This window comes from Rhinolophus ferrumequinum, chromosome 4 (assembly GCF_004115265.2).
Source record: "Rhinolophus ferrumequinum isolate MPI-CBG mRhiFer1 chromosome 4, mRhiFer1_v1.p, whole genome shotgun sequence".
Taxonomy (NCBI): domain Eukaryota; kingdom Metazoa; phylum Chordata; class Mammalia; order Chiroptera; family Rhinolophidae; genus Rhinolophus; species Rhinolophus ferrumequinum.
This window is the reverse complement of record NC_046287.1, coordinates 43,466,523-43,484,279: the sequence shown is the minus strand read 5'-3', so window position 1 is coordinate 43,484,279 and position 17,757 is coordinate 43,466,523. Positions and strand designations below refer to the sequence as shown.

Here is a 17,757-nt window from a genome sequence, read left to right as displayed (position 1 = left end):
GCTGGAGGCCTAGAAGAGCCAATATTGTGCCAGTTTGAGTCTGAAGGACTGTGAATCAGGAAAGCAAATAGTATAGCTCCAGTTCAAAGTCTGGCAGACTTGAGGTCCAGGAAGAGCCAATGTGTCAGTCTGAGTCCAAACGCAGAAAAAACCCAGTATCTTAGTTTGAAGGCTAGTAGGCAGCAAGAGTTCACTCTTACTTGGAGGAAGGTCGGGCTTTTTGTACTATTCAGCTCTTCAATGGACTGGAGGAGGCTGACCCACATTAAGAAGGAGAATCTTGCTTTACTCAGTCTATTGATTTAAATGTAATCTGATCCAAAAATACACTCACAGAAACACCCAGAATAATGGGTGGCGAAATATCGGGGCACCCCATGGCGCAGTCAAGTTGACACACAAAATTAATCATCATGAGACTTTTGTTATCATCTCCTCCTCTTGAGAGTGAGCTGAACCTAGTGACTTGCTTTTAACTAAGATGATATGGCGAAAGTGGTGAAGCATCATTTCTGAGATTAAAATACAAGACTGGGACTTCTGTCTTGCTCCCACTCCTCTCTTGCTCTCTCACTTGCCTGCTAGGATGAAGCCAGCTGCCATGTTGTGAGGTGCCCTGTGGTGAGGCCCATGTGGGTAGCCTCTGGCCAACAGCCAGCAAGGAAGCAAGGTCTAACTGTCCTAAAGAAAGTGAATCCTGCTAACAATCACTGAGGGAGCTTGGGAGTGAACCCACCTTGAGTCTCGCTATAAGGTGACTGGAAGCCTAGCCCATAGCTTGATTGCAGCCTTGTGAGTGGCTGGAGCCATGGCTGGATTCCTGACCCATAAACTGTAAGATAAATTTTTGCTGCTTTAAACCACTAAGTTTTGGGGTCATTTGTTACACAGCAATAGATAACTAATACAGTGTGTAAATGAACTGAAAGGTAGTAAGGATACAAGCAAATAAAATTAATTGAGGGAAAAGGAATTCAAACTCTACTTACAAGAAAGATGTTGTTGGGCTCTGGTGGAGAAAAAACTGTCCTCCCACCTGTGTTTATCCTTTTATCTCTCTTTATTTCACTCCCAAGAGGAGGTTGACTGCTGGAGGTTGGGTGGATTAAGCCCCCTAAACCAGAGTAGCAGCCTGCCCAGATGGCCCCCTCCAAAATAAAGGCCAGGGTTTCTCTGCTGTCTCTTCTCCCTGTGAGTGAGATGAGTCTGGAGGCAGCTCTGCTAGGAGCATCCTCTGCCTGTGTTCCCTCCTCACGTTCTCCCATGAGCCCCTTGGCAGTCACTGGATCAAACTTGCTTTTTCCTTATCTTTTGCTTCTTCTCACCAGCAGAGGTGCTCTGGCCTTTCTTTGCATTATAGAGGCAAAATTCACAATTTGGATTCAGGCTCCCAGACAGAAGTAGACAGAGGCCTTTGGGTCTGCTTCTCAGACTAGACTCCTGTGGGAACCTGAGTCTGTGGGGATCTAGTCAGGGCACTAGTGTTCTGCAGTGCAGCTTTAAAATGCAAGTTCCAGCAAGTAATGACCATTCCCTCACGCTGGTGTTTCAGGGTGTGTGTGTGTGGCGGTGAGGGTGGGTACACAGGAGCTTATACCGCCTGCAGGGATGGCATGGGGAGGATCAATGATAAGATTCAGGGATTCCTGGATATGTTGGCCAATGTTTTCTTAATGGTACCCCAACTTACCATTTCTTTGTATGGGCCAAGGTCAAAGACGCTGGCAAGTCACAATGCAACGGGGTTGGTACTGTGGTGTGGGGAACAAGGTCCAGGCCACTATCTGCTGAGAAAAGACCCTTTGTTGTGAGCTGGCCGTGGAGTAGACATATAGACCGGCCAGTATAGGTTTTTAGGAGAAAACTGTCATTATTTTAGGCTTACTTTTCTTGGTTTTATCTTTCCTTCTCCCTCTTCTTACCTTTCTCAAAAAGGTAAGCTCTGAGAGTACAGGTTAAGTATGGGTCTGAGGAAAGTGGACAGAGACCACAGTGCCTCTTTTTCTCTCTCTCATTAGAATTCTCACATTCACAAGTGATCCAGGCCCCCTCACCTGGACAGAGACCCCACAGCAGGGTTTGAAGTGCGACTATAACAGCAACATTTCCCAAATGTTGTGCCAAAGCATTCTATGTATTACAGGAAGAACGAGTCCTGGGATCCGGGTTAGTTTTGGAAACAACAGCGCCATTTTCCAGGGCCTTTTCCAAGATATAAGATGTATTATGCAGTTTCCAAACTTAATTGACTCTAGAATCGGTTTCTACAAAACATCTCATGGTATAAGACCTCTTCAGAACACACTTGGGATAAAACGTATGCAAAGAAGGTCAGAAATGTCCACGTACTGGAACATTCCATGGGCAGATCTCCCTCTGCATCCTGGGCTCACAGGTTCTAGGCCATGGCTTTTGCATTTTCTTACCACATAGAGATGACCGCAGACTAAATAAATGAAACCCCCAGTCGCTTTGTTTCACACTTTTTTTGTCGTCTTAATCAGATTTTGTGACTCTCTTCACAAAAATTCTAGTGTCCTTCCACTAACAGTATATAATTTCTTGGCTTTAGTAGTTTCCCACTAAACAATGATTTATTTCAATTGTTCTAAGTATATGTGAATCACTCAGCCCTCATTTTGTAGGAGGGTCTTGGAAAATGCTTTCCAATCCTGACGTTTTTAACTAAAAATCCCACTAAAACCTAAAGATGTCAAGTATTTAACTGAAGTCATCGACCCAGCATTGATTCTTCAGTGTAGTATGATACATAGGTCCCTCTGCAGCCCTCCGCTTTGCTAGTGTCCCCAAACTAGCTCCGTACCCACACTGCCAGCCCTCCAGGACCTAGCCCCTCAGAGATCCCGTTGTTAGCCTGAACACTTCCTTAGGAAGTGGGCACACCCTGTAATGGCAGAGCCCCGGAGCCCTGCTGTATTGCCATCCACCCCACCCATTATATAGACACCTCAAATTCCCGGGATAGAAGAGCTCAGGCTGGTTGTGCTGGCCTGGGAAAGAACTGAGTCAGCAACAGCCTCTGTGGGCTGTGCCTAGGGCTTTGGCTCGGCCTGGGTAACTGGAGCACTGGCACGCAAAAGTAGGAAAGGTACAGAAGAATTATTTCTTGCCAGTAGGCTAATTTGCATCTGCTTGAGGTAAAGGCAAGGAGCCAAGGCTAGTGCTATAGACAGAATGTTTGAATGCCCTCAGAATTCATATGCTGAGACCTAATCCCCGATGTGATGGTATCAGGAAGTAGGGACTTTGGGAGGTGATGAGGTCGTGAGGGGGGAGCCCTCATGAATGGGATTAGTGCCCTCAGGAAAGAGACCTCAGAGAGCTGCCTTCTCCCTCCCAGCAAGAGAGGTTACAGTGAGAAGTCAGCAGTCTGCGACCTGGTAGTGGGCCCTCACCAGACACCAAATCTGCCTCAGTCTTGATCATGGACTTCCCGGCCTCCAGAAATGTGAGAAATAGATGTTTGTTGTATAAACCACCCAGTCTATGGTATGTTGTCATAGTGGCCCGAATGGACTAAGACAATTGTCCTGGATATCAGGGACTATGTGTATGTGCCTCCCTGTGTATTGGTAGACCATGACAGATGTAGGAATTAGCCTCAATGAATAATAGCTGAATGAGCCTGGAACGAGTGGACATCATTTAAGTAAAAGAATTAACAGTGGGGAAAAGGTGATTTAAAATTAGAAGTTTGGGTCTGTACTTCAACTATGCCACTTGATTAGTTGAGTGACCTTGGGTGATTCATTTTTAGTACTTAGAGCCAGTTTCTCACAAGTAACATCGAGTTATTTATCTTTTTACCTATGTGTGTGCATCTGCATGTGGATATCTGCATAGAAAGATGTTTGGATTGATTTACAAATGTTAACTTGGTCGGTGATTTGGAGATTTAGGTGGTTTTTCTCTTTATTCTTTGTATTTTTCTTTAAGATCTTATTTTTTTAAGGTAAAAGTGTAAACCATACCCCAGATACCATCGATATATTGTAATCATATGATAAAGCAATTAAATCTTTGATATTTATGAGTTTTTGAAGTGGGAGGATCTTATAAAACATTCCCACAAACCAAGTATAATTTTTTCAGTTTCTTTTTTCCTAATTTGTGTGTACTTAAATACCGTCTTTCCCCGAAAATAAGACTGGATCTTATATTAATTTTTGCTCCAAAAGATGAATTAGGGCTTATGTTCAGGGCATGTCCTCCTGAAAAATCATGCTAGGGCTTATTTTCCGGTTAGGTCTTATTTTCGGGGAAACACGGTAGGTATTTGTATTTGATCTTTCAAGCAGATACGTTTTCTGGCTTCTTCTCCACTAATAAGTCTTAGGGGATTCCTTAGAAGGTAACATGAAGTGTATAGTTCTAAGAAAATGTTGAAAGAAATAACACATCATCTTACCTGGAAGAGCAGATCTTTTAAAATCTAATACTTCAAAGGAAAAAAACAAAACAGAACCAGAAAAAAGTTTAGTTAATATTGAAAAATGTAAAACCAGTTTAAATTATCCATTTAACAAATGAAGAGCCAATATGTTTTATTAGTATTTACATGGAAGCATAGATATTTGAAATTAAGAAACAGATAAGAGGTCGGCAGCTGTTTTTGGGAGTTTGTGATAATTTTCTCTGCTTCACAGGTCCCAAAGGTCAGATGGGCTCCACACTGGGTGGCACTTTATTCCTTCAGCTATTTATATTTCCATTCATGGACTTCTAACAATCAATAAACAGTATAACTTGGGAGAATTTCAAAAGACAATTTTTCAGTCACAATGAAATTCTCCCAGTTGAAATTAGAATTCGATCAATTTAAATACTTTACAAATGCTTTGAACGAGAATATAAAGGTAACCAGCAGATATTTATCTATTATACTAAAATATAGAAACATTTTCCTTTAAATACTTAAGATTCTGTCTATAGTGCCTCTGTTATGTTCATTCAAATTATTCTTATATTCTAAAACAATGAAGCCTCTAAACTGATGGAATGTTGCCAGGGGATTTCAACAGTTTGACGGCAACATAACCAAACAGTATAGTTTAAATTGGCTTAGGGAACGAAATGGGCTCCTAATCAGAGCAGCTGAGGCTTTACATAAATAACAGCATCTGTCAACATTCACAGGGCCCCATATAGAACAGGCAGGCCCTACAGCCATACAGAGGGCTACCTCCAGCTCTGGCACCTCCAACTCCACAAGACCTGAACCACAAGACAGCCCAAGCCATCACTAGGACACTGATACGTTTTAGTGATACTAGCAGGACCATAAAGCAACTGCTAATTAATGTTATTATCTAGAACAATTCTATTAACATTAGCATTGGCCAGCCAAATTAGCCAGCTATCTTCAAAAATAGGAAAAAAAACCCTGTAAGTTTGTATTTTTGATTACCGATTTTAAAAACTTTCTCATGTTATTTTAATTTTTAAAGGGTATGAAAATGATCTAACCTTTTTTGTATGACGAATTCTCAATTTAATTCAGCTTGACTATTTCTGTATGATGAGTACTAAATTCATTCGGTGGCAATTTCTAGTTGTTTTTGTATATATTAAATACATTTCACTCATGAACATGTACAAAACCAAATAAAATCGAGAAAATTTCATTAAATAAATTTATTTGTTAAAATAATTTAACTCCAAATACAACTGTTGAATTTGCATTGAGTTATAACTACAATTCATGTTTTAATTGAAACGTCAAAGTTTAACAACTGACATTGTTACAAAACAATAAACTGTTGTTCAATTTTAAATAATCAGTTGTATTAGAGCTCAACAATTAACTGTGAACTATATTTTTCTCTGGGAAACCCCAAATCAATAATGATAAGTCTGTTTCCAAAACCCACTGCAGTCATTCTTGAAACCCTGATCAAGATTTAATAGATGCACAATGACGCATTAAAAAAAAAAATAGACCCTCCCCCATAGTCTTTAATATTTGATTGGCTAAGGAGACAATTAAAGCTTACCCAGAGCTAACACAAGACTACAAAAAAACTAAAAAAGAAAACAAACAAAAACTCAACAACAATAAACAAAATAAGCACTTTCATATTCATACACACACAGACAATATTCCCACTGGACAACTCTTGAAAACAAAGAGCAGACATCTTTAGGCAACATTTCTTTATATAGAAAAGCAGATATCAGTAGTTTTACCACAGAACAGTGATGGCAACTATAGCGTTAGTCAAGTTCAGTCTTAATTCTATAAACCAAAGGAGAAAATCATCAAAGCACCTTTCAATAGTTTAAGATATTATGTAATACTTTTGATCAGATGCTGGCTTGTTTTGTGTAAGTGGAACAAAATGAAAGGCATCAGTTACCATCACTACCACAGCGTAAAAGAACCAAAATAAAAGCTGCAATATAAAAGAAAAAAATTTTAACAAATGCTGCCTTTGTATAAAAAATAAGACAAAACAAAAACAAAAAAATCCTTAGCATAACAGCTAAAAAAAAAAAAGTGGGTCTTTGGATCAAACCATAATATTTTTAAGGCATGTTAGAAAAACTTTCACTTATCTAGTTGCTAGTCTGATCAGGGCATAAAATAAATAGCGACACAAGGTCACCAACTTTTCTCTGTAGCCACTGTTTTACTTCATGTGCCAACAAATTTAATCTTCTTGTTCGTAAGCTTTTTATTAACATCTCAACAAACACATTCATTCAAGCTGAGTTATATTCATACCAGATGAAATACCAACAGTAAGAGCACACGAGGGTTTCCCCGTTTCTGGATCTTTGATGCTTTGTCACTAAAATATGTAGGCTGTGTGGAAACACTGTGATCAGGCAGCCGCTAAGTCAGTTATTAGTAACATCTTTACAGTAAAAGCCCACCTTATTGTCGGACACGATCACTTCTAAGTAAAACCCCAATTTGAAGATAATCTTTTCCACCTTACATTTTGCCATACTGTTCATATTATTTTTCTTATCTGCATAGCAATCCATAACGTGAATGTTAATAGATGTTTCTAATAAGTAATTTTAGTTGTGATAAATTGCTATTAAATATGGAATTCTAAAAAACAATCATTCTGAGAAGTGAGAGGCTTTAAAACTCAACCAATTCACGAACAAATATTTGTTTCAGTAGATAAATTGTATTTCTTGAATCTTTGATTTCTCTACATGCTGAATCGAATTTTACACAATGAAATTTGTTTCAATAGAATTGGTTAGAGCTTTTTGTCTTATAAATGAGGTGCTTATAATTGGGGTGTATAAGAAAACCTATACCGAAGAATGCAAACATTCACAATTCAAAGACGCTGATCACCATGGCCTGGTTTCCCCCACACAGTCTGTTTTCTCATCTATGAAAAGTCCACCTTTTTCTATCCTCTAAGCTTAATGCCAGATTACTAAACACTTTGAGGGGGTGTGGGCACCAATGATTTCAATTATGTATAATAAACATTTAAATAATTTATATTCTGCAGTACGGATTTTCAGTATAGGCAATTATCTCCAACTTGTGCCAAATTCTTAGGAACAATAAACACACATGCACACATACAGTCTTCTCTCAGTTACACACATAAGACCAGAGGTTACTTGCACAAGAGTGTGAAACCAACAAAACGTGGGGCAGTATGTAGATCACAGGCTCAGTGATATTGCAGTTCAAGGCCAAATTTATCTCCAGAGAATCAGCTCAAGATACTCTCTTCAGCATGTGTAACTCTGAAGTTAGTTAAAAACCCTTCTACGCTTGATTGTAAAATGTATGAATAGATTTTTTCCTGTGCCATTACTCATGCAAATGATAAATACTTCACGGCTATGAAAACCAAAAATATCAGAGCTTGAGCACCTTTTCAAAACAAAATATTCTCTAGCTTTATTTGCCACTTCAGTAATCAGAGCAAAATTGTTATAAGAAAATCTTCATATAATTCTCCAGGAAAATTAAAGATAAAAGGTTTTTCTGTCCCTTACCTTCCACTCTATAATTTACGTTCTACTTTTAAGCCCAAATTATTTCACATGGTTATTCAATTTTTTAAAATGCCTGCAATAAAGCTCTGCTACAGCAAACTTGATTTTGAAAGCAGGTTAGCCAAGAATCACACCACAACCATAGCCCTTAAAGGCAAGAAGGAATTTGCTGCTTGAACAAACATAAAAATGCAAGGTATCTGTACTGTCCTGTGAGGTTCTACAAACGGGAACATGTGGCTGCAGCATGGCTTCATTTTCCTTACATGATGGTACTAGTCAGTCTACCAGAACGCTTCTTGTTAGTAAGGCGAGGCAATCTCTTTGCATCACAGTTGCTTCCTTCTTGTTCAGTAAAGTAATCAAGACCATACCTGCTTGGTTAACAGAGGGTGGGTTTGGGGTTGTAATTCGGATCAAACCCTTGTGAGAGCCTCCATTTTCTGTGGCAAAGCAGGTGATTTAACACATTTAAAACCAGGTTGTAGTTTTACACAACCTGTTCTGACTTATGCTCTACTAAGGATTGATGCATGAATTAGTTCCGTGTCACAAATTAGGATAACATCTACAATTAAGCATCAATTTTGAAAAAAACAGAAATGTGTCGGCTGAGCAAAGAATCTCTCCCTGTAATGCTGCTGGCAGGTCAGCTGTTATTATGTTACTTGATAGAATACATTGGTTAGAAGCACTATCTCAATGCCTGAAAATTCAGTACTCTCATAGGAAAATATTTCTCCTTTACTTATTTTTTTTTTTTTTAAGAAGACAAAATGTTTTAATTGTATGTGGTCACAGGAATTCTTCTGGGTTGTCTCTCGTGATTATTTTTAATTTATACGATAGTTGCTTCTGTCAACGCAGGGACCGCGCCATCACAGCTTTCAAAGGAGATCACCCTGTAGATCGATTGGCTATGCCTGGAAGTCGCAGGTGCACACAGGAGACTGAGGACAATGGTGCAAACTGTAGTTACTGAACCCAAATGTCACTCAGAGATGTCAACTGACAATCACGGCTGAATTCTGAATAAGGGCAGCTATTTCACTGTAGATCACACCACACATCCTGCAAGCTCCGCAGTCGAGCAGACGACGTTTGTATCGCCTATGATATGGGGCAAATCCTGTCCAGGAGAGCCATTTCTGAATGCTATTGTATGTTACATGCGGAACAGCAGGGGTCATCTTTGTCAGGCTGCGCGGCATAGTTCATTTGCCTCACAATTTCTGCAAAGAGTTCGTCCACCATTGTTTTACTTTTAGCAGAAGTCTCCATAAAGGGGCAGCCCCACTCTTCAGCAAGGGCTCGGCCTTCATTGGATGACACTTCTCTCTCACTTTCCAGGTCCACTTTGTTCCCAACCAAGATGACTGGCACTTTCTCATACCTGTTAGAGAATAAACAAAACACACATATAGTGTAAAAGTTAGCAGGTAAAATGTATTTTCTCTCCTTTCACTATGTTCTATTACAAATATTCTCTTTAGTTGCATGAAAAATTATTTGCTCCACTGGCTTGACATCTACCTGAGGGCACTGAGAAGCTGCTTTCACAGTGGATCACAAATAGGTTTTTCAAAATGATGTTTTAATTAATCAATTATACATCCTTTAAAGTCAATTTACCTTTCCAGATATATTTGGAAAATTATTCTCAGGATAAATCCTCTTAGATAAACTTTTTTCACTATAAGAGATGCTTACTCAAAATTTCAGTTGATGAGGTAACAGCCCTACTTAGTAAACAATTTATAATTGTCAGCATTCTACTATGCTCTGCAATATACAAAACTGATCACGTGCTAAGAGTTCCTAAATAAGAAAAAAGCTGGTAGAAATCATTAGGATGGAAACCATTAAATACAACTACACTCTATCCCTTTATAAAACTGTTATACATTAGTCAGTTGAAAGACAATTATGGTTCTTTTTCGCTTGAAAGGATTACACATTTCAATCATTAACTCTATTTGATTTTCTCTCTTTCTATTCTTCCTAACTAGAACAGATGTGTTATAGACTAACGTTTGTGTGCCCCTCATTCATATGCTAAACCTAATCGCCCATGTAATCATATTTAGGAGATCAGGCCTTTGGGAGGTGATTAGGTCAGAACAGAATTAGTGCCCTTATAAAAGAGGCCGCCTTGCCCCCAACCAGCATGAGGACACAGTGAAAACAATCAATGAACTAAGAAGTGGGCCCTCACTAGACACTGAATCTGCCAGAGCCTTGATCTTGAACTTTTCAGCCTCCAGACTGTGAGAAATAAATTTCTGTTGTCTAAACTGCCTAGTCTATGGTATTTTTGTTATAGCAGCCAGACCAGACTAAGATAAAGTGTCACTGAATAAATATGTTCTGAAAAAGCTAAACTAATAAAGATTCCAAATGATATGAAAAGAACAACAACAAAAAGACCCCAAATCATTCTGGAGCCATAAGATGATTCTACAATGGTTACTCATGGTATGAAAATATGTAGTGCTACTCTGCTCATTTTATTTATGTTTGTTCTAAGAAATGTTGATAATATATTTTCATTTTGACTTTAAACATCATTTTAAAAGCTTTCTGTGATTTTAGTATAAATCAGTGTGTGTGTGTCTGTGTGTGTATGTGTGTGTGTACTTTCCCCTAAGCAGAATGCATCTCTAATTTACAAAGGAAGTAAACTGCAAAACTGCCTACAAGTGATGATAAATATGACTGGACACAGCTAATTTGTTAGAAAACTACCACACGGTCTAGAATTTACTGAGGCAGGATTCGTATAGAATTTTTCTCATTCAGGAAACTGAATAATAGGCAGGTAGTTAATGTTAGTGACAATACTTCCACAGTTTCATCATCCTGTCAAGATCATTCTCTCCACTCATGCTAAAGCAAATTAGATTCCCAACAGAGTCTCAGTATTTTCTCTGGCACTAGATCAAACTGAGAGTGGTCTCAACATGAGGGCATACTCCAGGCAGTGTGCCATTTAGCAATCTGAAACATAAAAACATCCACAGTAAATCTAGACTGAAAATTATCATTTTGCAGGAAATGGCTTTGGCCAACTCTAATTTATACCAAAGGACTTTATATGAATTTACTGTGTATCAACTGTGCCTTATGCTTTCTGGCCTCAGATCATACTGAGAGCTCTGAACATATGATACAAGGGTTTTACACGTCTTCTAGGACTCTGATGTACAATTCATTATGAGTACCCCTTGGCCTCTGGGTGGACAAATGACAGTGAGAAAGCAGTGTTACAAACACTGTATGTCAGCTGCTTTGCATACAAGCCCTCTTGACCTGCTCTAGAGATGCTTGGCAGGAAACTAACACTGCCTGTCGTGTCAGAACATTGTCAGTTCCTAATTTGTTTTACTTGTAAAGATATAATTGCATTTCATTTTTCTTATGAAAATCTGTATATATATCTATATATCACAATGTGCTTTAAAATGCTTTGTTTGGCAGTGAAGTAAAATAAATCTTAATACAATTCAGTAAAATGTATTGGCTGAATTTAAGTTAAAAATTAATTTCAATTTCTATATTACTTAATAAAAAGAAAGGGATAAAAATATCATTTTATATTAGTTAAGTGATAAATATGTAACTTAACAAATACTGTTAGTTTAAATACTGTACTCTATCAGGTTTTGTATGTAAAGAAATATTTATGTTTTTAATTAAAAACTACAAATAGGTAGATGTTCAAAACTTGTAAAAATATCAAAGAGTATGATACACCGTTTGAATTAAGAATCTGAATACATCTTACTAACAGATTCTCAAAAGGGCAACAAAACACTGCAAACATAGGTCCCATGGAACAGCATTTAATAATTGTTGAATGAAGATGGCAATTCAGTGAGTATCACAGAACCTGTCCATTATATCACTAACCAAAGTCAGTGGTCTTTTCTAGAACCAAGATGCTGAAGACACTAGGGGAATCCAGACTAATATCCTCAGGACTTTGAAAGACTGAGTAAGATCTTCAGGAAAAAAAGACATTATGTATATTTCAGAATACCAGTCAGTGATACATTTTTGTCTCTCTGTCTGTTAACACTAAACTATGGGACAGTAGAAAAGATTCTAAACTAGAATTTGGAGGCTCAGTTTCCAGTCCTGCCACTGAGAGATTGCAAGACTGAGCAAATCATTTACTCTACTCACTTGTATTCCACTTCCTTGTCAGTAAAAAAGGGAATAAAAATAACTGTTAATCACTTAACACACAAGGTTGCTGAAAAGGTCAAAGGAGATAATGTAGAAAAAACCCAAATACTCGGTTAATGCAGGGTGATGTTTCTTTTCCCTCCTTCCTGCTGATAGGAGGCCTCAGCTTCAGCAAGTGTTAAGAGCAGGAGAAACTGATCAAGGGAGGTGAGCAGCTCCTGAGGAGGGGCAAACCAAGTTGGGGTGCTGGTGGGGTGGGGGTACAGACAGGCAAAAGAGAAAGAGGTGCGAGTCAAAAGGACTAAAGCAGCCACGTGACGTCAGCCTATCCCCTCTCTAGTCGGCCCCGCAGTGCTGGGTACCACAGTAATGAGGAACTAGAAAAGCAGAGCTGCCTTCTCCAAATACGGATACCTGTGGGGAAGGAAATCCGAGAAGGTTTTCAGCTGAGATGATGAATTAGGCCCTATATGTGGAGGTAAGATTTAGAGAAACCTGGGCCCTCCCTAAGGAAGATGAGAAAGAAAAGGGAGGAAGCAAAGCATTGTGTTGGCAGAAGAGGGTGGGAGGAAACGGGTCTAGTTCTCTGCTGTAGCAATGTGGTGTATTAAACAAACAAAAACGCAGACCAAGTATTCCGGTCCCAGAACTGCCTCGAGTTAGTTCTGTGAATTTAGAAAACTAACGTCATCTCTTTGTTCCTCAGTTTCTTGAACTATCAAATGAACTGGACTAGATAATTTCTAAGGTGTTCTTAAGCTTTGAAGTTAAAAATCAGAACAGACATAGTGGGTCACTCCCACAATCAACACACATCCTTTACCACGTAATTGCTAAGAGCTTAGCACTATTCTAAGAACAACATCCAGCAAGCTGGTCTTTATAAGAGCTATGAAAGGGTACACTAAAAGTAAGGCCAAAATGTAGGGGAGAATCTCATCAGATTCCAAGGGGCCAAGAAACCAAGCAGCAAAGATTTTCAATTCTACACGCAGAGCAGCTACTGCCACTGAGCTGACGCACAGGCAGGAAGGACTCAGGCGTTAGGCAGTTCATCTCAGTGACAATACTGTTCAAACACAAAAATGTGGGATTTTTTAAAAAATATTTTTTTATTTTTCAATTACAGTTGACATACAATATTATATTAGTTTCAGGTGTACAACATAGTGATTAGACATTTATGTAATTTATGATCACCCGATAAATCTAGTACCCATCTGACACCAGTTATTACAATGTTATTGACTATATTCCCTATGCTGTACTTTCCATCCCCATGACTATTTTATAACTACCAATTTGTACTTCTTAATCCCTTCCCTCTCCTCTCCCTTCCCCTAAACCCATCCCATCTGGCAACCATCAAAATGTTCTCTGTATCTGTGAGTCTGTTTTTTTGTTCATTTATTTTGTTTTTTAGATTCCACATATAAGTGAAATCATATGGCATTTGTCTTTCTCTCTCTGACTTATTTCACTTAGCATAATACCTTCTAGGTCCATCCATGTTGTTGCAGATGGCAAGATTTCATTCCTTTTTATGGCTCAGTAATGTTCCATTGATGGACACTTAGATTACTTCCATACCTTGGCTATTGTAAATAATGCCGCAATGAACATATGGATGCAGGATGTGTATGTCTTTTTGAGTTAGTGTTTTGGATTTCTTCAGATAAATACCCAGAAGTGGAATTGCTGGGTCCCTCTTTGTCTCTTGTTACAGCCTTTGCTTTAAGTCTATTTTGTCTGGTATAAGTTTTGCTACCCTAGCATTTTTTTTCATTTCCTTTTTCATAAAATATCTTTTTCTACCCCTTTACTTTCACTCTGTGCATGTCTTTCAATTTGAAATGAGTCTCTTAAAGGCAGCATATATAAGGGTCCTGCCCTCTCATCATTCAGCCACCCTGTATCTTTTGATTGGAGCATTTAATCCATTTACATTTAAAGTAATGGTTGATAGATATGTAGTAATTGCCATTTTATTATTCGTATTTTTAATTTTTTTCCTTATTCTTCTTGAAGAAGTCCATTTAACATTTCTTGTAATACTGGTTTGGTGGTGATGAATTCCTTTAGCTTTTTCTTGTCTGGGAATGGATGGTTTTAATTATGTGAATACTGAAGGCTCTATTAAAAATTGCCACCGCTACATTCCTAACTAGTAACAAACAAGCAATGTTTCACATCCATTTAACACATATGCATCTGATAAGAGCCTACTATGTGCTAAATACTATTTTAGGTACCTTTGACACATCAATGAATGAAACAAAGATACCTGCCCTCACAATGATGATAGGCTAGCGAAGGAGACAGACACCGACAAACGTAAGTAAATTATGGGTTTACTAAAAGGCATTAGTGCAATGGAAAAAAAAAACACAACAATGTAGATCAGGAAGGGCTGGCTGGGAGCACAAGCACAATCTGAAATCAGGTGATCACGGCAGGCCTCATTGGGATGGTGTCACGTGAGCAAAGACGTGAAGGGAGTGAGGAAATTTGCCAAGCAGGAATCTGGGGGAAGAGCATTCCAGGCAGGATATGGACAAGACAACATGAAGGCTGGTGGGAGCGTGGGTGGTGGTTCAAGGAATAGCACATGACCTATCGGGTTGATCTGTATAACCTCCTGCAGCTCCTGCAGCCAGCAATCCCACAGAGTAGGAAAGCTGCTCGTTTGAGGCTAAGTAGAATTTAGGAATCTGGGTAGCAGAAGTGGCCTCAGAAGACCCATGCGGCACTTATGACAGAGCCAACCATATTGTTGAGTAAGACGAGGCACTTGGTTAGTGGTGATGGCAGTTACTTTCAGTCCATGTTCCATATTTATTAATACTTTTGTGGGTTATCTTCATTTTTCCCCTTTTCTAAACACTTGGGAATGAAGTCATTTGGGAATGAAGTTGAAGATGCAAAACTCTAAAAATATTCAATTTATGTATTATTGTTAACCTGATAATGAGCAGGATACCACCTTGGTCCACATCTTAAACATCAGCTGGTTTCTCATCCACTTTAGCATATTTTCCTTGACTTTTCCTTTCAGAGCATAATGAGGGTTATACAGTGACTGTTGCAGTGCAAATAATTTTATTTTAGTTTATAGTTTGTGGACAAACACTTGTTTCATTAACATGAATTTTCATATTGTTTATTGTATTCATGAGCATGATTACATAATCTATTAATAAATAAAACTAGTTCCTTTAAGCAGCTCTGCTTAATGCATTGAATGAAACATCAGAAATACTGGCTCGAGCATCACTTAGCTATAAAATGTTGATGGGCTTCTCAGTGAGGTAGCTTTGTCAATGTGAATAGTTAAAAGTATCTGATGTGTTTATTAATGGACCTCATGTTGTTTTCTCCTTTTTGCTAACTGTCCTGATATAAGTATATGTGCCTATATGTGTGCATGTATATTTTATTCTGGTTGTGTCTAAGCTTGGCTGATAATCAAAATAACTTGAAAATTAAAAAAAATTACTCACGCCCAGGCCCTACTTCAGAGCTACTCAATTTGAATTTGTGGGATTAGGATCCAAGATCCAATTAAGAATATATAATATATCTATATCGACAAGCACTGAAGACTAATTGTGAAGTTCAGCAGGGTTTAGGAAATCACTGGCCTAATCTACTACTTTGTGACCTGAAACAATATTGTATGTAAACAGTTTTTGGTTTTATATTGTAGCAAGTCCAGAATCAATTCCATCTTCCCCTCATTTATTCACCAATAAGTTGTAGACAGATACCACTCCTGTCAGTTTCTTTAACTTCCTTTAGAGAGTGTTGTATTGTAGCATATTAAAAGAAGGCCATCCTTCACATGCATTTTAAAATGCTGTTGTCTTAGTCACTGTTTCATAAACAGCTTGAAATACAATTCTCTTTGAATTCAGAAAGGAGAATCAAAAGATTTTTATAGGTACCCTTGTTCAATCTTCCACCCATTGTTAAAAATCTCATCTACCAAGAGAGTCTCAAGGCAAAATGTCAAAACACCTGATGCTTCAATCACTTCCATGACAACCTTACCAAACGGTTATATTTGAACATCTTTAGTGATGTGGAACTTGCATCTTAGGCAACCCATTTTGTCCTTTCTGTCAGTTCTGTTAAATGTTAATGTTAAGAAGTTTATCCCTATCTAATGAGTGAGCTGTAACTTGTAACGTCTTGTCCCCTCTCATTAGGTTCTAGTTCTCTCACCCTTTAGAACATAGAAATCTTTTCGCAAAAATAAAAATAGGTTTTCTTCCTCCTCTCATTGCTTAAAAAATATATAACGATTAAGAAAAAATTCCTGGCAATATTTAAATAGAGAGGAAAAGGAAAAACATTCATAATCTTATCTCCATGAGATTAATCACTGTAACTATTTTGGTGTATATTCTTTCAGACTATTTTTCTATGCATATCTATATAAACATTGATATACATTTTTATAAAAGACTATATAGCAATTGTGTTTAGTAGCTTCAATTTTCATTTAATATCATGAAGCTTTCCATTTCAATATATGATATACATTATAATGTATATACAATATAATGATATGCATTATATTAAATGAAGTATTTCATTTTATACAATCTATGCTGTAACTGTATCACAATTTAATTACTCCTTCCCCATTAATGCATATGAAGGATTCCCATCCCCTAATTTTTCACTAACATAAAAAGAAATCTGATGAACTACACTTATAAGTGTGATTTCTTCCCAAAGATATGCATCAAGTGTGTGTGTATGTAGCACATCCTTTGAACCAGAAAAATCACATTTCTACGTTAGTTCAACCAGATTGCTGTGCATACACATACAGTCTCAACGTACAAGCAGAAATTTATACTAAAACCAAGAGTGCTTAAGAGTGCTTGTTTTCCCACCCCTGGGATTGATATTTTTAATCTTTCAATAAAGTATTATGGCAGTTTTGAAGAAAGAGGGCTGTTTTTGGCTAGGAGTTGAAGGCTACTACCACAGCATGCTAGCATGAAATATCGATACTTCTTGTAAGAAAAGCATGAGATAAAGAAGGCTGCCCTCTTCCTCTAAACTGACGGGTTTTGAAGTGACTATTTCATCTTAAAAGGGCATTGCTGGTAATTTAGCATGAATAATGAAAGGAAACCACAATCCTTGTCTCTTTCTCTTGGTTTCATAATGCACTGAAGAACAGAGAGAAATTTGTAAATATAATGTAAAAATTAAGAGAGTAATGATACTAAAAAGATATTCAAAGCCAAAAGGGATATTCCATACTAATATAAATAAAAATAATCTGCTTTCATAGAATTAAGAGCTGACACTGTATCAGAAGAACGGATTCCTAATAGTTTGAGTGTAAGGGACCAACTGATCATGACAATGTAATTCGGGCATTTTAAATGTTGTATTAAAAAGCCATTTGGGGGAGAAAATATTTGCAAAAGAAACATCTGATAAAGGATTGTTATCCAAAACATACAAAAAGTCTTAAAACTCAATAAGAAAACTTAACTTTAACAGATAATTAAAAAATGGGCCAAAGACCTTAATACACACCTCACC

General features: G+C 37.8%; 1 protein-coding gene across 1 annotated transcript in view; it reads right to left on the bottom strand.

Annotated features, from left to right (window-relative positions):
- Window positions 1-7,877: 7,877 nt before the first annotated feature.
- RAP2A (RAP2A, member of RAS oncogene family) overlaps window positions 7,878-17,757 on the bottom strand; it is a 34,175-nt gene continuing 24,295 nt past the window's right edge. The window contains exon 2 of the mRNA XM_033104856.1: window positions 7,878-9,394. Coding sequence (XP_032960747.1) covers window positions 9,157-9,394 — 238 coding nt within the window. The 3' untranslated portion in view covers window positions 7,878-9,156. The remainder of the gene's footprint in view (window positions 9,395-17,757) is intronic.